The sequence below is a fragment of the Mytilus edulis genome, chromosome 8, assembly GCF_963676685.1.
Source record: "Mytilus edulis chromosome 8, xbMytEdul2.2, whole genome shotgun sequence".
Taxonomy (NCBI): Eukaryota; Metazoa; Mollusca; class Bivalvia; order Mytilida; family Mytilidae; genus Mytilus; species Mytilus edulis.
The window spans coordinates 38,426,463-38,453,030 of record NC_092351.1 but is presented as its reverse complement, the minus strand read 5'-3'; the positions used below and the strand labels follow the sequence as shown (position 1 = coordinate 38,453,030).

At 31.8% G+C, this 26,568-nt stretch overlaps 2 protein-coding genes across 4 annotated transcripts in view; one reads left to right on the top strand and one right to left on the bottom strand.

Annotated features, from left to right (window-relative positions):
- The window catches only part of LOC139486803 (TPR and ankyrin repeat-containing protein 1-like), a 32,202-nt gene extending 30,612 nt beyond the window's left edge, over positions 1–1,590 (top strand). The window contains exon 22 of the mRNA XM_071271776.1: positions 1,371–1,590. Within this exon, the coding sequence (XP_071127877.1) occupies positions 1,371–1,475 (105 nt within the window). The 3' untranslated portion in view covers positions 1,476–1,590. The remainder of the gene's footprint in view (positions 1–1,370) is intronic.
- Positions 1,591–9,952: 8,362 nt separating this feature from the next.
- LOC139485497 (lectin BRA-3-like) overlaps positions 9,953–26,568 on the bottom strand; it is a 45,944-nt gene continuing 29,328 nt past the window's right edge. For 2 of the 3 annotated variants that reach the window (XM_071270014.1, XM_071270013.1), the window contains exons 2-8: positions 24,464–24,531; positions 23,323–23,448; positions 22,558–22,676; positions 21,151–21,238; positions 13,891–13,992; positions 12,879–12,994; positions 9,953–10,047 (exon numbers count right to left, since the gene is read on the bottom strand). In XM_071270014.1, coding sequence (XP_071126115.1) covers positions 10,033–10,047; positions 12,879–12,994; positions 13,891–13,992; positions 21,151–21,238; positions 22,558–22,676; positions 23,323–23,448; positions 24,464–24,527 — 630 coding nt within the window. In that variant the 5' untranslated portion in view covers positions 24,528–24,531 and the 3' untranslated portion in view covers positions 9,953–10,032. The remainder of the gene's footprint in view (positions 10,048–12,878; positions 12,995–13,890; positions 13,993–21,150; positions 21,239–22,557; positions 22,677–23,322; positions 23,449–24,463; positions 24,532–26,568) is intronic. The other variant, XM_071270015.1, reaches the window with a different exon arrangement.

The window sequence follows — 26,568 nt, the reverse complement described above, 5'->3', positions numbered from 1 at the left end:
AAAGCAACACTGAACAAATCAACATACCTTAAATGAAATATAAGACAAAACTGGTTACTGGAACTTCGAATGTACCAAAACAGGTACTTTAGATCTGACAAACAGGCAACATGTTCAATCTTTTTTCAAATTTTATGCAATTGTTTTATTATTAAAACGATTATGTTAAAAAGTGTTCTACTATGATCACCGGTCATTCAACTTTCATTTGATACCAACCTAAATATTCTACGTGTTTTGAAAGTTACGCCCATGTGAAGGAAGTATTTTGTGTACTACTTTCTGGTTTATGCTTTCTTTCCAGGCCTAAATTAGTGGTGTTACACCTTTAGTTCGTTTGACTTAAAGGAGAAGGGGTAATAAGGCCCTTTTTTGGCCCAAATATTACTTCAACTCTGAAAGTTATCATACATATTCTTAAATGTGTTCATACTAGACTAAGGTACAGGGTACTCAGAAAATAAAAACAAATTTCACATTGAACGAGTTTCCATGGCAACAAACCATGATAAAATTTGCATATTTTGTAAAATGTCTTGATATTTCTTGTTTTTCACCAGATTTTAAATATATTTTCGATTGGAAAAGTATGTGTGCACTCAATAAACAACTTTAAATATGGTGAGATTATGTCGATAGTTATAGAAAAGCTTCGCTTAAATTGATATGTAGTTTCTTGGCTACGCACGATCTTACCACTATGAATATAATGATGGAAAACTGCGTAAATTCTGTATTATTCATCGTTTTCGAAAAACGGTACATATTATGACGTAATTGTGACGTCATATGAAAAAGTCTTCATGCTTTTCATTTATATTTCCCGACCCTATGCATTTTCAAACATTATGTGCCTATTTAAAATAGTTGTTAAGCATTTGATTCTCTTGGGCCAAAACCGGGATTTATCTGGGCAATACAATAAGTTCAATTAATGTCTCTTCTTAATTTCTTTGTCAATGAGGCAATAGAAAGTAAACCATTCCCGCATCTATACACATGTTTATGGCGAAAAAACAAACCAAAATAATAAAATGTTGGGAAGGAAAAATGATAATTATTCTGAACAACAAAACATCTCAACAAATTTTATTTCTATCTAAATTTCATTAGATTGTTTAATGATTTTGGTGTATTGTCATTCAAACATATTCACTGTATTCTAAATGCTCTTTCTCGATATAATTTAAAAAAAAATCATTCACACAGTATTCATTCAAACTAGCAGTATACATGTTAACAGTGAAACTGCACAATTTATATACACAAATATATGTGGGAATATATAAATATATAGGAAGTACATTTAGTCAATTATTTAGGTAAAGTGAATTGATTGTTTGTGACAAAATATGTATCTTACTTTTAAGGATACTGATATGTCAGAAGATATTGAGGAACTCGAGTATAGACCACGGAGCAGTAAAGCAAAGAAAACATTAAGACAGAAGACAAAATGGAACAAATTACAATGACAATGACAATGTCTAAAACTTTTCTTTTTTAAATTCATTGATAAACTTTTATAAATAACGATGCCTTCTGTTTTTGAATATTTAATTCAAATGGTGGTTATTCGAATAAATCATCGCTATTTTGTGCATTTTTCGTTTGATTTTTTTTGGTGATCATTTTCATATCATGCTACTCGTTTGAGATGGATAAATTATCGCTATAAACTAAGCAGACACGTGGCGTTGCTAACAAAATTGACATGAAATTGACCGTCGTCATAGGTAAAATAGCGATAAACAGATTATCATTGGTCATCTCAACTTGATTGCCTTTCTCTCTTTCGCCGTCTTGGCTGAAGCGAGAAAATCAACGATAATCTATAATTATATGCAGAGAAAACGAATCTCGACTTCAGCAGTGTTGACAAATTCATAGACAACGGAAAATACTTTCTTCCAGCCTGCGACCACAGTTGCTGAACAGATACATGTTTTGTCTCTGTTTCATCATCAGCTTTAAGATTCAATCTGTTGTGGACACGTTTTTATAAATCAATATTTTTTTTAACCCTTCATAAAATTTCACTTATCTTAGACAAAAAAATAGTTTTTCATTGTTTTGTATTTTCCTGGTTATTGGTTTATTTCTTTTGTGCAGTTAACAATGTATATTACAATTAATTTGACTTGATGATAAATTTGATATATATATTTTTCTCTATCCGTTTTAGTGTTAATGATTTTTATTTAGAAATGATGTAAAAATAGTAAATGTTCTTTAAATTAGAAAAAAAACAGTGACACCGATAAGCAGTCAATTGACAAGTTTTGTCATTTGATTTATTCTTATATCATATCTGCATGATAACAATTTCTGTTAACCTATTAAATGTTTCAAGATGATGGCAGAAAAAAAATGAAATTGTTTAAAATCGCCATTTAAGGGCTGACAATCCTAGTATAAAGTTTAAAACTGATAGCCTCAGTAATATATTTTGAACATTTTGTATTGTTGATAAATTTTTATTTTAATAATTTCTGTTTATGTCAATTAGTTGAGTTTTGAACCCAATTGGCCATGATGCAAAGTTGATTTTTCTTTATTATGTAGTACCCGTAATTACATCTAGGACAGTGTCCCTGGTAAATACCATGTTGTGTGGTTATTAAAATGGCCCTGATCTTTTCTCTTCCTTTGTCTACCTTTGTGAGGTATCGACAGCCTTCATTAGAACACGATTTATAAATACATTGAATCAGGAAAGTTTTGTCAGTTTAGTCTTCGACGATAAATTAATCAAATATGACACAATTGTGACAGTGATCATTTACCTCTGGCAAATTACAATCTTATCTCAAACAAAATGTATATAATTTCGTTATTTTTCGACAGTGTATTTTGTTGGGGTTTTATCTTCATTGTTGATGATATATTTCTATTCATATTTTTTTTATTGCACGAGTTATCACTCCAAGCACTAGTTTAATTAATGTTTCTTCTCCGTTACCAACAAAAGATAGCGACAACATTCTTTTTCATGCTTGTTTATTAAATCCTCGGAAAGTTTTGACTGATTGGATGGAAGAAATCCGGAGAAATCTTACAGGATTTATCTACCAATACCAAATAAATTTATCGATATGTTTTTGTAGCTCATAATCTGTATAAACCTAGAATCTTTGTTTGAGGTCAGTGGGACATAATGTTGAAAATGAGGCCAAAGTCAAAGGTCAAGGTCAGGTTCTTGATTTTGACTTTTGCTTGATTTTGCAAATTGTCTGAAATTTAAACATATATTCATAAAAGAACTGGTGCAATTTTTATACGACCGCAAAAAATTAAAAATATTTTGGGGTCGTATATTGGTATCACGTTGGCGTCGTCGTCTACGTCGTCGTCGTCGTCGTCGTCGTCCGAATACTTTTAGTTTTCGCACTCTAACTTTAGTCAAAGTGAATAGAAATCTATGAAATTTAAACACAAGATTTATGACCACAAAAGGAAGGTTGGGATTGATTTTGGGAGTTTTGGTCCCAACATTTTAGGAATTAGGGGCCAAAAAGGGCCCAAATAAGCATTATTCTTGGTTTTCGCACAATAACTTTAGTATAAGTGAATAGAAATCTATGAAATTTCAACACAAGGTTTATGACCATTAAAGGAAGGTTGGGTTTGATTTTTGGAGTTTTGGTCCCAACAGTTTAGGAATAAGGGGCCCAAAGGGTCCAAAATTGAAGTTCGTTTGATTTCATCAAAAATTTAATAATTGGGGTTCTTTGATATGGCGAAACTTACTGTATATGTAGATTCTTAATTTTTGGTCCTGTTTTTATTTTGGTCTTCATTAAGGTCCAAAGGGTCCAAAATTAAACTTAGTTTGATTTTAACAAAAATTGAATCTTTGGGATTCTTTGATATGCTGAATCTAAAAATGTACTTAGATTTTTTATTATTGGCCCTGTTTTCAAGTTGGTCCAAATCGGGGTTTAAAATTAAACTTTGTTTGATTTCCTCAAAAATTGAATAATTGGGGTTCTTTGATATGCCAAATCTAACTGTGTATGTAGATTCTTAATTTTTGGTCCCGTTTTCAAATTGGTCTACATTAAAGTCTCTAGGGTCCAAAATTAAACTAAGTTTGATTTTAACAAAAATTGAATGCTTGGGCTTTTTTGATATGCTGAATCTAAACATGTACTTAGATTTTTTATTATGGGCCCAGTTTTCAAGTTGGTTCAAATCAGGATCCAAAATTATTATATTAAGTATTGTGCAATAGCAAGAAATTTTCAATTGCACAGTATTCACCAATAGCAAGAAATCTTCAATTGCACAGTATTGTGTAATAGCAAGAAATTTTCAATTGCACTGTATTGCGCAATAGCAAGAAATCTTCAATTGCACAGTATTGTGCAATAACAAATATTTTCAATTATACAGTATTGCGCAATAGCAAGAAATATCTAATTGCACAATATTGTGCAATAGCAAGAAATTTTCAATTGATTGGAGTTATCTCTCTTTGTCCAGAATATATAGTAGTTGAATCAACTTAAATCATTGTTTTATACAATATACAATGTATATTCACTTTTACTACCAACTGATAAATTAAAACAATCTTTACCATTCAGTGATAACAAGCACCTTTTGTTACATTTTAATATTTTATGATGTATTTAAATGAGTAGTCATTGCTGCAAACTCCATTAGAACTTTGAGTTGAGATCAGTTTTGGAAAAAGGGAAAGGGGGATGTGAAAAAAACAATGGGTGGGGGGGGGGGGGGGGGGGGTGGGGGGTGTTAAATTTTTCTCATTTCAGATTTCATAGTAGAAAAAAGAAAATTTCTTCAAACATTTTTTTGAGAGGATTAATATTAAACAGCCTAGAGAATTGCTCAAAGGTAAAAAAATATTTTAAGTTCATTAGACCACATTCATTCTGTGTCCGAAACCTATGCTGTGTCAACTATTTAATCACAATCCAAATTTAGAGCTGAATCCAGCTTGAATGTTGTGTCCATACTTGCCCCAACCGTTCAGGGTTCAAACTCTGCGGTCGTATAAAGCTGCGCCCTGCGGAGCATCTGGATTAGCTTTGTAATAATGAAGATATGATACATTCGGGATGATACAATCCAATAACATCTTGTCGGATTTCTTGCCCCTGAAATTGTTTTTTCAGGCAAATTGACCATTACTTCAGATTGGTACATGATCATGCCAAAAAATCTAAAGAAAAACCTACCTTGACCAAAAACTTTAACCTGAAGCGGGACGAACAGACGCACAAACGAACTGAGGTACAGACCAGAAAACATAATGCCCCTCTACTATCGTAGGTGGGGCATAAAAAGAAGATGTGGTACAAAATGTAGGTTGCCAATGAGACAACTCTCCACAAGAGAAAAATTGACACAGAAATTAACAGCTTTAGGTCACCTTGTGACCTTTAACAATGAGCTAAGCTCATACTGCATGGTCAGCTACATGTATAAAAGGCCTCAAAATTAGTTTAAATTCTTTCAAAAAAATAATTACAGGATCCTAACTCATTCCAGCCAAGCCCAGCCAATCAAGTTGTAATTTTCAATAGACTTGATTTGTTGTACATTTGTATACAATAAATTGCTAAGGTTTTCCTGATTTATATTTTTATAAAACTAGGCCTTAATTTTCATGATTCTATGAAACAAGTAACTGTTTATAAATAAAATTAATTGATTTTTGAACCAATGCATGCATATATCATAAACTTAGTCATCTTTACATGATTTTATCATTTTTTACACATCCATTTTGTATTATCGTCAAAAAGATATTTCACTTGGTCGGTGTTGTGAAAATATGGCAGCTAATTAAAAGTTGATTTTTCATTTCCTATCGTTAATTATCCATTTTTAGATGGTGACGTTCCCTTGTCACCATCTTACAGTGTTTATATATCTCAACTTGTACGATTCGCTCGTGTATGTAACAATGTTTTAGATTTTAACGAGAGAAATTTATGTATCACTGAAAAATTATTACACCAGGGTTTTCGATATCACAAACTAGTCAACACATTTACTTAATTTTATCATCGGTAAAATGACATCATTCGTAAATATAGTTCAACATGCAGACTTCTTATACGTTCAGGTATTTCACATCCAATTTTTATGGAAATATTCTTTATAAAGCACAAAAATGTCAGTATTCACCTCCGAAACCAGCAAAACCTTTAAATAGACTTATTAAAAAAGGATATAGTTACGATACTGTTGTCAGGTCATTAAAGATTGCATATTTTGGCGTTAATATTGATTTACTTATAGGGTCTTTGTATCGGAACTAAACACAGTTATTCAAAAACCAGTTGTTGGCATGACACGGGTTATGTTCTTCTCATATATGTCATGATGGTATGATACTAAACCCCTAGCGGGAAGGATTGTGCCTGATATTCATATGATGAAATCATAATATTTCAATCAGTTTAATTGAAGTCTAGAGCTGGCATGTCAGTTAACTGCTAGTAATCTGTTGTTATTTATGTATTATTGTCATTTTGTTTATTTTTTTTGGTTACATCTTCTGACATCTCAGACTTCTCTTGAACTGAATTTTAATGTGCGTATTGTTATGCGTTTACTTTTCTACATTGGCTAGAGGTATAGGGGGAGGGTTGAGATCTCATTAAAATGTTTAACCCCGTTTATTATATCTCGTCGTACTGGAGATTGAAAACCACAAAAATGCTATATTCGCACCATTTCTAGACATTTGTCAACTCAATACCAGAATCTATGCTAAAAAAAAACCGATTTCAATTTTGAATTTTAGATTTTCCTCGACTTAGCATCAATATACAAACGTTACTTTTGTATGGAACAAACGTTTCTAAACTAATACGGCATTCTAGAGCTTGTAGTTGCTACTCAAACTCGCAACTCAAACCTGTACTTGCAAATCGGTTGTTAAAAATAAATTCATGATCCCTGGTTTTTGTCGACGAACGTTCTCTTTTTTCTCAAAAATGTAAATATTCAGTGTCACGTGCTTTAATGTTTCTGTTGGTAGTTCGACTTTTGACTAACCCCAGTCATTATGCATTCTGCAATCTTTGAAATTTTGGTATTACTGGTGCCAGGAAATCACGAGTTGCAATTCGTACATAATTTGGTTTTACAGTGTTGTGTATCCTTTCATTTATATTAACTTAATTAATTTTACTGTGTGAAATAAGTGCATACTATATACGGTATGTATTATCAACGACAAAAACCTTATTTGTTGAGGTCATTGTCGAATGTACTATCTACTACATCATTTTGGTGACATCTTTGTTAGATTAATTTGTTTATTTGTTTGTTTGAGGTATTTAGCTAGTCGTATTCTATGTCTGATATGTATTTTCACACATTGTTGACTGATGAATCCCAATTATTTTCACATTAAAAGAGGGGCGAAAGATACCAGAGTAACAGTCAAACTCATAAATCGAAAATAAATTGAAAACGCCATGGCTTAATATAGAAAAAAAAATAGACATATATTTGTTATAATAGAAAAACAAAATTTACGGGGTGTCAATTCATGACATAGACCCAGATCATTCACAACAACAGAGAAAAATACACAAAGAGCTAGCACAGCACCTAAATTGAGGCCTTCAACACCGAGCAAAAAACCCTCATCTCACTGCAACTTTAAGACGGCTCCGAGTATCGTCTTGGTCGAATTTTTTGCTTTTACAATTCGGATAAACTATGATAATGTAAGACGTAAAACCACTTAATTATGGAAAGTCAAACAGAACAAACTGAGATTAATACAAGACCACACAATTTACTCCAAGAATAGATGAGTGTCATATTTTCAAGTTAAATGGTTGTGGTCACGAACCTTATCACCGTTCAGAGCTTCACAACAGATGTGACTACAAACACTCAACTTAATCTGTGTCATGATTTCGTCAGTCATTGGTATTGAGTCATTCTTCTTGATAATCTTTGCAATTAGCAACGCTTTCGATTCCATATTACTCACAAATTCTGAAACTTCGTTTTAACCTCTGTACAGATTATGTGTACTCCCCACCATCACACTAGATGTAGTAACACAGCTCTTATGGTGTGTAAATTTAGTAAGGAAGCTATTAAACCAAGAGTTCCAAATGGTGAAGTTGAAATCATCACTTCGTAAATTTTACGGACGCCATCACGAGTTGGTTGACCGTTATGGAATAAGCGTTTCACAAATGATATCGAATATGTTTCTTACGACGTAACTACAATCCCGTTCCCTTTCATGAATGTGACCTACCCCTAGTTTTTGGTGGGGTTCGTGTTGTTTATTCTTTAGTTTTCTATGTTGTGTCATGTGTACTATTTTTTGTCTGTTTGTCTTTTTAATTTTTAGCCATGACGTTGTCGGTTTATTTTCGATTTATGAGTTTGACTGTCCCTCTGATATCTTTCGTCCCTCTTTGACAGTACAATTTGCTATTACTAAAAAACGGGATAAGAAATTATGACTTTGTCTTGCCCATAAAAAAGATAGAAAATAAAAAAATAAAAAAAGGGCACCCAAGATATTTGCACTGATCTATTTGCAGAAACATTACACGTAGTGGAGATCTGACACGTTCCATTTTTTCCCATAGATCATTCTGGTTTTTTTTCGTAAGTGAATTGATTCACATTTGTAATGCCGAGATTAATCCTATCTTTTTATATGGTATCTGTTTTTCCCATTCTAGATTTATGGTGATTTATATTTGTTAACCTCATCATCCTCATGCTGGTCTATGATTGGAAATTGTCGCATTGGCAATCGTACAACATCTAATTATTTTTATATGATTGTATTTTGAAAATCCAGAATGGAGCATAAACAACTGGAGACCTAACTAGACAGTTGTCAACTTCTATTTTATAGAATAGGTTTCTGTCTAAAAACAGTTTCAAATTACAGTGTTTAGTATCAATATTGTGCAATAGCATTGGTACCGTTGATGTAACTAGAATTTAAAAATAATTCTTTGTTATTAACACCACACTTTGTGTATTTAAATAATGTAGTTTCAAATGTTATTTCGTCTCATTGACATATACCCAGTGTACCACTTTATACAAATTTCTAAAATTTTAGAAAATAAATTTGTATTTTTGTCAGCAAACTAACAGATTCAAACACATCTAATATCAACTAGTGAAACTAATACAATAACCAAGAATCACGAAAATCATGAAATAACTGCTCATATCAATGCAAAAACCAGATAAGTTGCAAATTAAAGAGGATAAATATAAAGGCAACAGTAGTATACCGCTGTCCGAAATTCATTCAATCGATTGAGAAAGAACAAATCCGAGTGTCCTACTAAAACCGAGGGAAACTCATCAAACATAAGATGAGAACAACAACACAACAGAAAAAAAACATGCAACACACACATGACTTGGTACAGGACATTTTAAGAAAAAATGGTGGGTTGAACCTGGTTTTTGGGGCTAGCCAAACATCCCGCTTTGTAACACCTATATCCGATAGTAACAGCTTCATAATTTGGTCATCATATAGAGTTTTATGTATTCAACATATTTGAAAAAAGAGATTATTCAAAGGAAACTCTTCTTGGCTTTTTATTGTGTAGCGCTATTCTAGCAACTCTTCTGTTGTGGGTTATAAAGAAATATTAGAACCAAGAGTTGAGTTTAAGTTTATGTCCTATTGCAGTTGCAATCATGTCTTAATTTGTCCTTTTAAAATATTAGTGTCCATGATGACTTCCTCGGTTAAGACCTCACTGATGTACCCAAGAAACACCCATGTTTGCAAGGTTTACAAGAACAAATGCCCATACTGGAACATAAATTGGTCACTCTCACAGTTGTTATGTTTAGCTGTGTTTTGACTTTTTTTTGGGGGGAGAGGTTCTAAAAGTTAGCGTCTAACAGTGTATGATGCCACCTTGATATAGCATTTCTGTCTTTTTGAAGAAAAGAAAAATCCGCTTTTAATAATTTTATTTTATCAGTCATCGACAATTTTTTTTCAAATGAAGAACATCGTTGGCAGTGTCAAAATCTCTATGGACAAACTCTCTGAAAAACACAACAATATCAAGTTAAAGACACATGAACGTAACGAAAATAGAAATCTAAAATCGACATCACATGGCATATGTATAGGATAGAACAGTTTTGTTAACTACAAGAAACATAAACTAGTATTGTCTGGCACTCTTGTCGATTGATTCTCTGATTAAATAAAACTAGAATTTTTTGTTCGCTTTTCACGATCAAAAAGAATAATTGATTCACGTCAAGTCAGCCACATATTTAATATATATCAGAATATAATATTCCAAGTAGAGCAGCCACACATGATTCCATATTGGCTAATGAATAAAATTTAATATAATCTGAATTTGAATGTATACATTATCATCAACTTAGAATATCAGATATCACAATACTAGACCAACTAATTTAATAGTCAATTAATGGTTAAAGAAAAATCACAAGACATTATTGAACAATATAGTGAATCCATAGAATAATTAGGTCAAATTCCTTAAAAAAAGTGTTTTCGGGAAAAAAATTGAACATATCAGGAAACGTGATAATAATAACTTAAAGATAAAAGGTATAAAAAAACAGTTACAAATTTATGTAGACATTTGGAAGTGTTTTTAATAATCTATTACATCAGCTGGATCGATTATTATATCGATTTATACTGAGAAACACAGCATCATTAATATATGAATAATCATTTAAATCAAACGAAATAAATTATGATTCTGTGCAACCTGGCAATTTGACATCATCGATAAGAAAATGTTTGGATCGTTGGTATATTTCGGCTTTTTGTTTGTCCAAAGTGAAGATTTATATTGAACAGCGTTATTCTCTCAATTTTGACAAGACTATTGAAGGTCAATCGTTAGTCTAAGAGAGTCCAAATTGCCAATTTGTCAGTAATTACATAAATTAATATTTAATATCAATCAATATATTAATTTGCTAAAATGTTATTATAACTATTTTATTTAATTTACAATTGTTCTTATATTGCACTTTGTGAGTAAGACAATCAGTTATAGAAGCATACAAATCTATAAATATAACCATAATATGAATGTTTGTGACTTGAAATTAACAGTTGACATTATATTGAAGAGCAACACAGAGTTTAATCTTAAATAGAACACATCTATACTATTAATCGAGAAGACCTCGTTTTGTGTGTCGCTTCTCTTCCTTCCACAATAAATCAATCATCATGCCTCTGTGTCCTTTAGGTAACATGCATAGTCGCATTTGTCATCCATTCTTATGATTATTCAGATTGAGTTATTTTGGGAGAAAAACGACAAAAAAGGAGTCCGGATATGATTCCGTCATCAGACTGTCTTTTAGTCATAGATAAAACTTCCGGTTTGAAACATGCACAAATACAACCAATCGTATGATAGATAACAAAATAAAAAATAGATAAGCCAATCAGAGCGTTCTCCATATCATGGTGTTTAGATCACAAGAACCACAACTATTATACCTCCTTAGAGAGGACAACTATTTTCCGCGTTTATCTACATGTAAACTACGATAATACTACTTTAACATAAAGAGACTCTCTGTATTCTGTCTACTGTTCTTTTTAAAATGTTTACTATTTAAGGGGTCATACCAGTTGCATATATATTAAAATAAGTAAAACATGTGACACAAGTACAACCAATCGTAGAGCATTCTCCATATCATGGTGTTTAGATCGCAAGAATCACAACTATTATACCTCTTTAGAAAGGACAAATATTTTTCGCGTTTATCTACATGTAAACTTCGATTATGCTACTTTAATATATAGAGACTCTCTGTATTCTGTAAGGGAATTTCTATGTTAGCATAATAGCATAATTGGGGCATAACAATTTATTGTTAAAAGGGAAAATAGTGATTTGGCAAAAATGAAAGTTAGGTAGAAATTACACGGGCGTCGGGCTCGGATGTTTTTAAGCTCGGGATTTGGGGATTGATCCTTACGGGATCCGGGAATATATTTTTCGATTTCGGGATATGAATTTCTTTAAATTCTGCATCACGGGATTTCATGGTTTTAAGCCCGGGATTTCGGGATCAGGACCCCTCCGATAACCCCTCAAATTAGCCTTAGTCGGTATTAGTCATTTATACATGATTCAAATTGTACCATTGGCATGTTAATAAGACTCTCAAAGAAAAAAGCACTGATGAATTGTCATAGAAGCATATTTTTTTAGACTAATAATGGTCTATATATAAGCAGTTACATTTATTTCATGTTTGAAACGGTGCAAATTGTTCATTTGATTTGACTTTTACCAAAAGAAGCATTGTAGCAAAGGAGAAGAATAATTGTGGTCGGAGCCAGAAACACGAATATAATTGAATTTAACAGAAAGGAAACAAATATCAGACTTTGGAAAAAGGGAGAGGGCGTGTGATACCTTTTATGTAATTCTCCATACATAATATCTTTTACAAAAAATCATCCTACAACAGTTCACAAGTTGTATATACCCGCGATTTCGCGGGTGTGTTCTATTTATTTTATATCAATATTTTAAAGAAAAAAGATAATATCATAAAGCATGACAAGACAAGATTGATATTCTTGAAATTGGATCAAAATCCACGATTAGTGACGTCATTTTGTAAATATTGTAATACATATAATCCGATTATATAAACAGAGTTATTACAATTAGTTTAAAAATATTTGTTCAAATATAAAGCAGAGTTATTTTCAAGACATGCATCATTTATTGATTGTGAGCAGTCTGTGACCTGTCCTGAAGTCTTCTTCATATATCAGTTGTAGTTATATTATCGCTTTTAACGGAAATAGAATATGTCAAACTAAAAGCTAAATGAAGGATTATACTTACTCTGGGATACTCGCATATGAAGGATGAGTAAAAATTAGAACATGTGTTTTCAAACCAATACCATATACCGCTTTCTAAACCTATCCTCACACATTCACTGGAAGTTCTCTGAAGACCTGAAATAATTAATCGACTTATTATTTTTCACTTCATCTTGAATAACACAAGGGGCCTAACGCAATATAGTACCCAAAAAAAATCCAAACATTAACATGTTAATAGGACTCTCAAATAGATAATCACTGATGGATTGTCCTAGAAGCATATTTTATTAGAATAATTATGGTCTATAAGCAGTTTCATTTATTTCATGATTGAAGCGGTGCAAATTTAATTTGATTTTAATTTAGTCATAAAATGCATTGTAGCAATTGGGGAAGAATAATTGTGACCAGAAACACGAAAATAATTGAATTTAACAGAAATGAAAATATAACGGAATTTGGAAAAAGGGAGAGGGCTTTTGATGCGCTTACAAGAAATTCTCCAGACATAATATCTTTTACAAAAATTCATCCTACAACAGTTTACAAGCTGTATATACCCGCGTGTGTTCTAGTAACATTTTAAACTAATAAAGTATAGATGAAGGTTGTGTTTAATATTTATTCAAGTGCCATTAAAACCAAATGTCTGCTGTGAAAGATCTTTCAAACGAATAATTATAAACTTTTATTGACACTATAAGGCATGTATCGGTGATAATTACATTTTGAAATTCCACTGAAATTGATATTTATTTACTTATTTTGTTACGTTGTCAATAACTAGCAGTTTTAACAGATTTAGTGAATTAGAATAATCCAAACATAATCAAATATCAAATATTAGTTTGTGAACCACACAACATGTGTATCGGAAAAATAACATTGGATATTTAGCAGTGACAAAGACTTAATTTTATCTTGGAGACGCTACATATTTCTTATCAATTGAACGTGATTAAAAAGTTTAGACGATTTGTACAGTGTAATCCCCTTGTAGTGTTAAGTAACAACTTAGTTAAATTTACCTATTCCAAAAGGGACAGCATTGAATGCAAATGAACTACTTTCTGTGTCAAATGTGTATAATCCATCTTTGTCGAAATCATTTGCACCGGTCCACAAATATTCTGTAAGAAAATTTGAATTTTAATGAGTTTCATCAAAAATCAGAAATTACAACAACGAAAAAAAGGATGAACAAAAGATAAAGTCGAATGTAAATTAAAACAAGTCCAAAAATATGATTGTGGTTTATATATTTTGTTCAACCAATGGAGCTATATTTACCTGACTTAATTCGGAAAAGTTTGTTTTTTGTCGCTTTTTTCTCTTTATCAATAAATAATTTCGTAATGGTTTTGTAGCAAGTCTTTTCGTACTATAACAATTTCGTATCTCTGCCATTTCCTTCCTTAAAGTACCATCTTACACCTCATAGATCAATGCATATCTATCTTTTAGTTTATATTTGTGAATCAGTTATATTTTGTCCGACCTCGGTATTGGAAATTTTTCAAAACTAGAGGCTCTAAAGAGCCTGTGTCGCTCACCTTGGTCTATGTGCATATTAAACAAAGGACACAGATGGATTCATGGCAAACTTGTGTTTTGGTGATGTTGATGTGTTTGTAGATCTTTCTATACTGAACATACTTGCTACTTACTTAATTTTCTCTATCTATAATAAACTTGGCCCTTAAGATACAGAGGAAAACATTTTGTAAAAATTTACCAAATTAATGCAAATTGTTAAAAATTGACTCTAAAGGGCAATAACTCAAAAAGGGAAAAATCCTCATACTGCTCAATTGTAAATTTTAAATTGTTTTAATATTTAATGTATACTGTAAAAATCAACAAGATACATAAGTAAATAGATAGAATATGTAATAGTACATTGGAAATAATATTAATTCAAACGAACATTATAACAATATATTGAAACGTGGATATTTTTAGTTATACTTTACTTGCTTGCAGGGTTTCTTTTTAACTTATTTTTCAACTTAAATTTTTCAATATCGGGTTAATGAACCAACAGTGGGATAATTTTCTGCATTTAGTTGTCTAGTTATTAACAGCTGTTTATTATGAAATGCGTTGCAGTGAAATACAGTAAAAGTAAACTTTAATCCGAGAAGAGATCCATAAATAAAAATGTTTGCATCAAAATTTACAATTCATATGACCAATGGTATACATATACATGTATAACTCCCGTCCGGTACGAAATGGCAAACATATAAAACTTCCGTAAAATGCAGATTGGTATACATATAAATATTGCATGAGGTACGAAATTGCACACATATAAATCTTTAGTGAGGTACACAATGGATACATGTAAATATTTCATGAGGTATGAAAAGGCATAAATATAAATATTCCATAAGGTACGAAAGAGTCAGGATACGAAATGGTTTCTGTAATCGTACGTAATGGAGAACGAAATGGTTCAGGTAAGAAATGCCTATAATTCAAGAAAGAGTCCTCCAGTATTCAAATCTTTTATAATTGATAGTACCTCATTCCTAATGGTGAATGGAAATTAAGGCAACAGTACCTTTCTTACATTTGTTCCATTTATATGTAAAATCATATTAGTCCAAATCTAATCAGGCAAAGTATGCCTTTATAGTTTTACAGTTAGGGTTGGGTTTTTTTTTTTTTTTTTTATCTCATAAAAGAGGGACGAAAGATACCAAAGGGACAGTCAAACTCATAAATCTAAAACAAACTGACAACGCCATGGCTAAAAATGAAAAAGACAAACAGAAAAACAATAGTACACACGACACAACATAGAAAACTAAAGAATAAACAACACGAACCCCACCAAAAACTAGGGGTGATCTCAGGTGCTCCGGAAGGGTAAGCAGATCCTGCTCCACATGTGGCACCCGTTGTGTTGCTTATGTGATTACAAATCCTGTAAATAGTCTAATTCGGTAGGTCATATTCATGAAAGGGAAGGGGATTGTAGTTACGACGTAAGGAACATATCCGATATCATTTGTGAAACGGTTATTCCATAACGGTCAACCAACTCGTGATGGCGTCCGTAAAATTTACGAAGGGATGATTTCAACTTCACCATTTGGAACTCTTGGTTTAATAGCTTCCTTGTGAGCAGCAAACCTCTATCAAGAAAATCATGATAGGAAATGCAAGCACGGGAATATCGTATCAATTGGGAGATATATACCCCGTATGCAGGTGCTGCTGGAATGTTGCTACTTAGAAATGGAAAGTTAACAATTGGAAAGCTGAAATCATCTCTTTTGTCGTAAAGTTTTGTTTTCAACCGACCCTCATTGTCAATTTCTAGATGTAAGTCAAGATATGAAGCCGACTTAACTGTATCTGTAGTATCCTTTATCTCTAGTTCGATTGGATAGATGCGTTCCACATAGTCACCAAATTTTGAATTGTTTAGTGAAAGAACATCATCTATATAGCGGAAAGTAGAGTTACAGGATATTGCTAACTTCTTATCTTTCTTCCTAAGAAGTTTCTGCATGAAGTCAGCCTCATAATAATAAAGAAACAAGTGGACGAGTAGAGGGGTACAGTTTGTTCCCATTGGAATGCCGACAGTCTGTTGAAAAACACGTCCTCCGAACGTAACAAATATGTTGTTAATCAAGAAATCAAGCATCTTAATAATATCAGTTTCAGAGAATTTTTTGTTTGAATCAGAGTGATTCTTTACAAAGTAGGATTTATCCCTCCCTAAGACAAGATACTTGTATCTACGTTGGCCATTCTTTTTTATGAAGCAAAGTAATACCAACTCTTTCAATTTGTCTTTTAGTTTGGAATGTGGAATACTTGTGTACAGAGTAGGAAAGTCAAATGTTTTAATACTGTTACAAGATGAAAGAGAGTTAGATTGTATGTACTCTAAAAGATCTTTGGAATTTTTAAGTATCCACATCTGATTCACGCCACCTCTAGAATAGGCAGTTTCACAATAACTTTGAAGCCCGTCTTTGATTGCTGATAAAATAGATGTTAATAATTTAGAAAGAGGTTTCGTGGAGCACTTGGAAGACCCAGCAATATACCGTTGTTTGTAAGGACACTTATGTAGTTTAGGTATCCAATACAGTGATGGAAGATCCAGTTCTTCATCTTTGGTTGAAATTCCAAAGGAACATAGAACAGACCTATGATTATCCAGGATTTCCTCTTTGGTAAGTGTCGTGAGGGTATATGTTGAGTTTCCAAGTGAATTGTCAATACCTAATTCGTTTATCAAGCAGTTGAGAGATTATATCTATTTTTATTTCTTTTACTGTATTTGATCCCGCATTCTTTTATGGTTTTAATAAGAGTTCTTATATTTTGTTGTCTAGGACACAGTTATCGTCCTTTGACTTTCGTTTTCTATGAATAGCGCCCTTAAACGGATTGTGTTTAACTTACATTTTATAAATTTAATGCCTTAGGCCACACCAATTTAATTTCTTGATCTACGGATTTTTGGTCTCCAAAATTTGGAGCGAGCGAGCGATTTGAAAATTTTAATAAAAAAATATTTAATTTGCAAATTTTTGAGGCGAAGCTTGAAAAGTAAAGGCGAGCAATTATAATTTTTTTTTGTAAACATAAAATAGTAGGTTTTGACAATATTAAAACTTGATTTATCACTTGTACTTTGACATTTCTTTAATTTCTGAAGTATTTTTTCCCTGTTCACCAAGAAATAATTAAATCTGGTCTGTGTATGTGTGACTGACAATGAGACAATTCTCCATCTAAGTCATAATCAGTTTGGGGCAACCCCTTAATGTTATAAATATCCCTTTTACATGTTTTATGAGGGATCAATATAAGTTATAATATATTTGTTTGTACAAAAGGGCTCATATTTTCTCAAAGAACTATATATCTATCTCGTATTAAATGGTCAAAAAATGTCCAAGAATTTTGAATTACATGTATTCCTGGACTTTAACCATGTTAACACATTTACTTTAACAGTTTAATGTTATTCAAAATAAGTGGACCCCTCTTTTAGAAAAAGTTGTTTAAAATATGATGTAACTCTCCTCTTTTTGAGTACAAAATTCTAAGTTTTCAAAGGTTTTGTATAGAAGAACTATACAAATCCTTGGTATTTCTGTTTCGTTTTCTACATCCATACACACGAATTGGACAGCTCAGCTGGATGGCTTTATCAACTATCCCACAGAGAGCCGTTATCATTGATTTTTTTTAACGTTATTGTCTATAAGGAATTATGACCACTAGTTAGATAAAATAGAGTAAAATGACCCCTTGTCTGAGGGAGGGTTGTTCTCAACCTGATAATAACAAACACAGGTCAAAGTACGGCCTTTTACACAGGGCTTTGATACAGACCAAACAGCAAGCTATAAAGGACCCCAAAATTATTAGCGTACACAACTCGAACAGGAAAACCAACGATCTAATTTATATATATCCAAACGGGAAAAAACCAATGAACCAGTGGCGGATCTAGTGGGGGCCCACTGACTGCTCTAAGAGGGGGCCGTTTCAGTCACGCTTCAGTGATTCCCTATATAAGCAACCAAATTTTTTCCCAAAAAGGGGGGCCCGGGCCCCTGGGCCCCCTAAATCCGCCTCTGTGAACAACATCAACAAACGATAACTGCTGAACGACAGGCCCCTGAATCAATCAGGACAGGTGCATCAACATGCAGCGGCTATGGATAGTTTTGTTTCGCCAGCATACAATATAATTGCAGTTGAAGGCAAATCCTTCAGAAGTTCTTTGTACTTTATTCAACGAACATTTTTTGATAGGGAATATAAGTATGGGGGAAAGAAACCAATTTTTTGTTCTTTACAGGTATTTCCGCTGTTATAAATTTATATCGGAGCACTCCCACTTTGGATAAATAGGTTTCATGCTGTAACAAATATTCTCACAGATATTTACACAGTGTGGGTGTGTGCTTTTATGTTTAAAATCGTTATATACAGGTTAGACTGTGATTTTAAAAAACAAATGTTGATATCTTTTTATAATATTTACAACAACAAAAACGGTGCGGGAAATGGACATGAAGCGGGAATATAAAAAAAAATTAAAAAAAAATGTTTTGAAAAAAATAGGTGCGGGCGGGTCCGTCGAACAAGGAATCAAATTGGTGTGGTCTTATATGTTATGCATAAAATAGTAATATGGAGGTTATATTACATGTTCATGTATAAACAGTTTGTCTAGATCTGAAGCTGTCATACTAAATTATGCATCTACTCTACATAAAATTATCCTTAACTTGAATGACAGTTCATTTATCTTCCATAATGTTGATATAATATGTCCCTTTACTTATACACTACACGGTAAAAAATATTTTAGATAGAGTAGGTGCCATTCTTTTCTTTAATTTGCCCATTTTGTCTTAGATAAATTCACAACAATATGGCTGTTTGCTCACACCTTTGTTTGTTATATGTGTGTCTAGTTTTACTAACGTCATTCTGTCGGGCTTATCAATAAGTTTTCATAAGAATTCTTCGACTGTTTTGTAAATTGTTTATATATTCCGTTAGTGTAATGCTATACACCAATCCTAAATGATATTCATGTGCTCAATAAACCTCATTTAGAATATAGATTTTACAACCTCCAATGCAATCGGAATTCCACTTCATAACTAGACACTTCTTATAACTGTGTAAAATATGGCAATGCCGCTGCAACCCGAATATTAAATAAATATCCACAAATGCACGTAAATATCCACCAATACTCCCGCGCAAAGGAAGAAAAGACAAATCTATCTAGATAATATCCTGATAGAACTGTAAGGTTAATAGTGAACAGGAGAGTTTTTGTCGCTTTCCTTTTGCTGTGACATTACATGAAAAAGTAAAAGCTTTATTTATTTGTTTTTTTTTAACAAAACCAAACATGTGGTCTAAAAATATGTAGGACAAACAGAACGGTTTTTTTTTTCTCTCTCTCAAAAGTACTGGAAAATCAATACCGCTTCCAAAAACCTATGAATTCAAAAGCATTATTTACAAATATTTAAGTAAACACAACCACAATATAAATCTTATTATATTCAAACTACTTGAAACGATCCAGAAACAAGATTGGCAATTGCATAAACATTTTAAAGATTCACGTAAAATTATCGAACTGTCTTACATGTAATTAGATTCAACGATTTCAGACACCTTATCCAAATGACCATATACTTTGACAATGGAACATAACTTAAACATCTATTGATATCATGGATCTTGATTGACAAAAGACAACGTAATAATAAGTCTCATGGCAAACATATCAATGAAAAATAGCGAATTAAATATCGTATGAAGTCTACACTTGATAATCACCTATCTATATTTAAAAACAATAGCAGGCATTGATAATTGTGTAAACTGGGTAAACTACCAATAAGCAAAATGCATGATAGTTTCAAGGAGTCCTTCTTCAGCTCACTCTATGAATATACGCGTATAAGTACAGCTCTTTGCTACTGAAGGCGTATCAATTAACCTAAAGATCAAAAACAACACTTTCTAAAAAAGAAACTGGTATATTAACAGAGGTATTCTTTTTAACAACTTATTGAGTATATTTAATGACTTCTACCAATGTAGACCTCCCTATTTTGATAACACAGAACCACATATGATTTCGTACACACAAAAAAAAAAACAGCAGAAGTTTATTTTTCTAATTAAAAGTCAGTTACATAAGATGTCAATGTAAAAGTTGCTGTAAACGGTAAAAAAAACTGATTAAAAATCTCATGATTCTTATTTAGATAAATGTATGGATATAAACGAATATCGTATTTTGAAAATATTTCAGAAATAAATAAATAAAAGAATACACAGTACTGGCCGAACGACTTATTTGAATCTTAAAATAACTCTTTTGAAATATCCTATAAATAGTTCACCCATCATTCTCTAGTAGCTACATTACTTGTGAACCATCTTCAGCTTTCGAACGTCTTTGCTAGAGGTTTAATACTGTATCGTAATGCGAAAAATATAATTAAAATTCAAAATCACGAAATGAAAAAAATGTTATCACATATCAAATTAGTCTTCAAAAATTTGTGGATCTAGTTATGACATTTTTTTTTTATAAAACTTAACGGATAAGATTCGTTATGACATTTTTTTGTAATATGTGAAAATAAAGTTTGTTCACACGAGTGTGTAATTTGTTATACATGTAACAGTTTTATTTTTTATATTTCGTGATTACTAAATAACTTCATTTAAAAAGAATAAATGTAACATGTACCATCTCAACTTACCATTGGTAAATTCACTTATAACTGCAGCGGCTTCTTGTTCAGTGTTCGGTCTCCACAGATAAGCACCAGATGTACCGGCACAAATCGACTGAAATTTATAAGACAATTTAAGGAAATGTCGTTCAACGTGCTCGGAAATTTAAAAACGATCCTGGTACATGTAAACGTATCGATCCTTTAAATAAACGTATTGTAAAAGGGTAACAATTCAACACTGTCAACATTGTTCATGTTGGTATACATATTGATTTTGTTTAGTAAATTAAAAGCAAAATGAATATTATTGTTATTTACATATACACATATATAGATCTACAATCTCTCGATACCTGTTTCTTGCCATAGCATAAGGTCGTGTTATTTTTCCTTTGAATGTTGGATATGTACTGATTAGTAATTTAGTCTTAGATGCATGATTGGTTTTTATTAGTTATAAATGGATTTAAACTAGTTGTCAGTTACTGGGAGTATCTCAGAATTATACCTATAGTCTGTTTGTTGTTAAAATATACAAGTGCCTAGGTACGTCCATTCTGTATAGTACAAATGTATTTCTATTTGTATCAATCTGATGTGTAAAGCCTTTTTTAATTGATTTTTTCTAGTTCGTTCTTATGTTGTACTAATACATAACTGGTCAGGTTTAGAAAAGGGTTAGAATGCCAACATGCTTCATCCCGCAACACTTTGTATTTATTACCTGTCCCAAGTCAGGAGCCTGTAATTCAGTGGTTGTCGTTTGTTGATGTGTAAAATATTTGTTTTTCGCTCATTTTTTTTGCTTATAAATTAGACCGTTAGTGTTCTCGTACGAATTGTTTAACATTTGTCATTTTGGGGGACCTTTAACAGCTCACTATGCGGTATGGACTTTGCTTATTGTCGAAGTTCTACGGTGACCTATAGTTGTTGATTTCTGTGTCATTTGGTCTCTTGTGAAGAGTTGTCTCTTCATACCACATCTTCCATTTTATATTGTCTACGTGTTTTCGGTTTTGTTGATTTAAAATTGTCTGCTGTTTTATCTACATTCATTCAACATCATGAAAAGCGTCAAATGTTTTTTAAATATAAAAGATTGATTCTTTTTTTTACCTCAACTTAACCAGCTTTCAACAACGTACTGTGACATAATCATGATCACTTCGCCTTAACTTATACACTAAGAATTGAAAGTTAATATTCTTCGTATACTTATCGGGTGATACAGTCTTTTATAACACTTTTAATGTAATTGGAACGGATAACATTACTTAAGTCAGGGATTAAAAATTCTGTAATGTCACTTGATTAATACATCACACATATCTGTATTGTAAATAATGTATATGACACGGTTTTTGATTTTTGTTTGTTTTCAAAGTATCGGACTAATTTTAGCAAATACTGATTAATAAACATACTCACCCGAGCATTAACCCAATTTGTTTTTGATTCACCATGGAAATAACAATTAGTACTAGTTACTTGGCTTGGTAATAACCTGAACCCTGCTGGACAAGTAATTTCCGAAACACATGGCACTACTAATATTTAAAACATTCAAGTTATTTTTTTTAAACAATCGCAATTAATTATAACATAAAAACATAAAGCTCTGTCGTATTTACAATGACCATCATCAAATGTTGCATAACTTCATCTAAACCTTAATTCAAATATTGAAGAGTAATTAAGTATGAAAAATTATATAGGCAAATAATCAAATTATAAAGAACAATGCCATTTTGTTTTGTGTGTAATAAAGTAAAAGAAGTTTAATGGAAAATTTGTCTTTAATCCAAAACAAAATACTGACTTACATGTACAAAATATTTCAAACGGTATTGTGGATAATGCAAACCGCTTGCTTTCATAATATTCATATATTGTTTGTTAAAAGATATAGAATAGATCTCGAATTGTTAAATAATACTACTAAATATGTTAAATTGTACTGCTGACTTTATGCATTTCATTGTCTAATTTTTTATCTATATCAATTGTCGTTTTAAATGAAAGAAAGGCGACAAGTATGTATTGAATATAAAACAAATCAAATGTAACACATTGACTTGCTTTCCAAGTGTGAAATATGCAGGCGTAGGGTCAAAACATTAGTGCAGAACAGAAACATTTCTAAAAATTGGAATGATTTGTCTTAAACTGACAAATTGGAAATGTTTTACTTACATTTGCAACAAGGTCTTTCGTTGCAACATTTGCCATACCGTTTCCATCCTTTCCCAAACGTCGCATCACACGAATAACCTCTTTGTCCGCATGTTCCGTTTGTAGATTGGCATTGTCCAGATAGAACTAAATAGAACAGTACCCAGATACAATATAGCATGGTTATTTTTTGTAAAAACATTACAAGATAAGAATAAAGAAATAAAGTCATCGTTTATTCCTCAAATTTCCCTTATTTACTCTATGCCAAGTATAGGACATTTTTTATTATTGTTATGATAAAAGTTAATATGAAATGACATTGTGGTATGGTTTCTGAGGAATAACGTTTTTTTTTATTTCCTACTTCCTAAATTTCTCAGCCAAGGTAGATTTATTTTTTTACACTTATCCTACATAATTTTAAGCAATACACTGTTGGAAATATAACCATGACGTAATGTGTCCTGATAATGTATGTAAACAACCTTACCAAGATGCATGTTGTAAATTGTCGAGATGTATAAACTAGCAAAGGTCAATTCGAGCAAGACAGAAAAAAAGTGCTATATACCAATAGACATAAAGTCGAAAACGAACTGACAACGTCATGGTAAAAAAAGAAACAGAGAATCAACAGTGCATTAAACACTTTGAACATTCGTGCATATTATGCTACTTGGCAGTTGATGCCATAGCGATCTTTATACTTAAGATTTTCACTGTCCGAGACTCTTTTCCACTCTCTGTCACAAAATCTGTTATCGACACTCTAAGATTCCGGAATCGTTTCATAAGATTTATGGTAATTGAAGGTTTTACATCATCTAGACTATACTTTATTTGTGGTTGTTATCCGGATGTCAATAATTGCTGACTTCCACTTTTATTTGAATTTTTGTGGATAGTTGTCTCATTGGTAATCATACCACATATCCATATTTTTATCTAAGAAATATTCCTCAATATAAATTTTGAAAGTTTGAAAAGATTTATTAGTCGGCCTCTAACAGTAAACCATTCAAATAACGAATTAATCGTGTTAGTCTCATCAGTGAACAAGTAAAAACAAAACCTAATGGCAGTCATTACAGCAGTTCAAATGTTTTTAGTCATTGACATGCCGTTATGAAAGCACCAATTTGTATGCCGGAATACTTACTGCCGCCATGAGACACATCAAGTGTGCAAATGATGATAACAATCGAACAACAAAACTTCATCATGATACTGAAATTAAAAATAGTGTTAATCACTTCTATGTTCCGGGTTATTTACACAGTAAGCGAGTATGCATTACATATGATAATTAGATTCGTGATAATATCAAGTTCCAAACATATGTGACAGAGCTTAAACCAAAGTCCGACTTACAAATATAAGGGTCTTGGCTTGTGTATAAGGTAGTTCACGAGAAAAAAAAAACAGAATTTTTTTCATACTTTGCCAAAATGAAGATTTTACTATGCTTTTAAAAAAATGATATAAATTCTGGATCACCGCGCTATTTTGAAGGGTACGAGTCGTTTTAAATTGCCATACCTTGCTTAGGTTGTTCATGAAAAAAACACATTTGTGTGCATAAAAAGAAAACTATGAAACAGAATTTTGTAAAATGATATGAAAATGTTTTAAAACTGAACCAATACATACTCTGGGTTCTAACATAAAACAATGATTGTCTGAAATAAAATATGAGAAGATAGGTTTTATAATATGTTTTAAGAAAATAAAACTAAAAATGGTGTCACCGTAATTTTTTTCTTGATTCAAGTAGAAAATGAAAATTTCCCATTTGTCCATAATAAATTTTGTACTAAAAGTGGTATCTCCCTTTTAATGGCTTCTTTGAAAAATTAATTATTAAAGCACAAATAATTGGTATTTGTTAAACGATATTCGATAATTCAAATTGAATAAAAAACCAAGGTTTTTTTATATAAATAAACATTGTTGCCAATACATTAAAAATCTGTCTCCAAATTTGCAAATTTGGGCAAAGAATTTTTGACCGATTATTCACTGTGATTGTATAATTCAAGATGGCTGTGTACCCTGAACAACCATAATAGAACTTTGAGTTGTAAGCTGAAGTTGAAGCTGTTTAAAGTGTTTGCCTTATAATTATTTTAATCACGAGGATAACTTATCAAGACAACTGTAGTTCATTTTCATTGGTTCAAAGGGGAAGTAGGTAATCGGCAGTTTTAAACTGCAACCGGAATGTCGGAAATAGAAGATATTCAAAGTATTCAGATCTCCTCTAGTTTCGGTTTAAGGAGTTCGAATTTATCTTGTTTCAGTTTAAAATTGTGTTCTTTGTGATTTTCTATTTTGAATGTCAGTGTTGTTTATAACATTTATAGTGCTGTCAGTGAGAAAGGTGCTCGAAATTCATCATTTCATATTCGGTTAAGTTTTAAGAAAATGTCCGAATGTTTACGGTATGTCTTATTGTTAGATAATTATAGATTATCGTTGACCATGTTAACGAGATAAGATTGATTTCACGATTGAGCCAGGATGTCGAAAGCGAGAAAAATAATCGAGGTGAGATAACCAATGATAATCTGTTTATCGCTATTTTACCTATGACATCGTTGTCAACTAATGTCAATTTCATTAGCAAGGCCATGTGCCTCTTAAGTTTCTAGCAATAATTTTCCATCTCAAGCGAGTAGCATGATATGAAAAATTATTACCAAAAAAGACCAAAGGAAAAATGCACAAAATAGCAAACATTTTTTATAAATTTGTCTTAAACGGCCTCTATTATATATCGCAGATTGAAGTAGTTGTTCTCTGTTGTCTTTAAATAAATCGGTCTTTACTCGCTTTTTAATTTTTTAGATTAAAATCCCAACTAGTGTTTTTCCTGAATAACCGTAAAATTAAGGACCAATCTTAAATTCCCGGTATTTTTAATAGAACCTATCTACAGTATTTAATTATTTACATGATGTCGTTTCAATAATGCATGAAATGCATGAAATATTTGGCACTGGTCGTTCGGTCTCTTGTTCGTGTGTCGAAACCTAGAATTTATTAGAAAAAAATGATAACCAGTTTATGATTTAAGAGGTTGTAAAATTCCAGAACTGTTAAAAAAGTCAATTCCGCTGAAAAACCACATGCAATATTCAGATTCAGTAATATAAAAGGCATCACCTGATTTTTTTAGTACAAGATAATGCACTTAGCAAACGATTAATTCAATTGGATTAACATAAGTTGTTTATTTTCTCTAATTGATCATGAAATACGTGT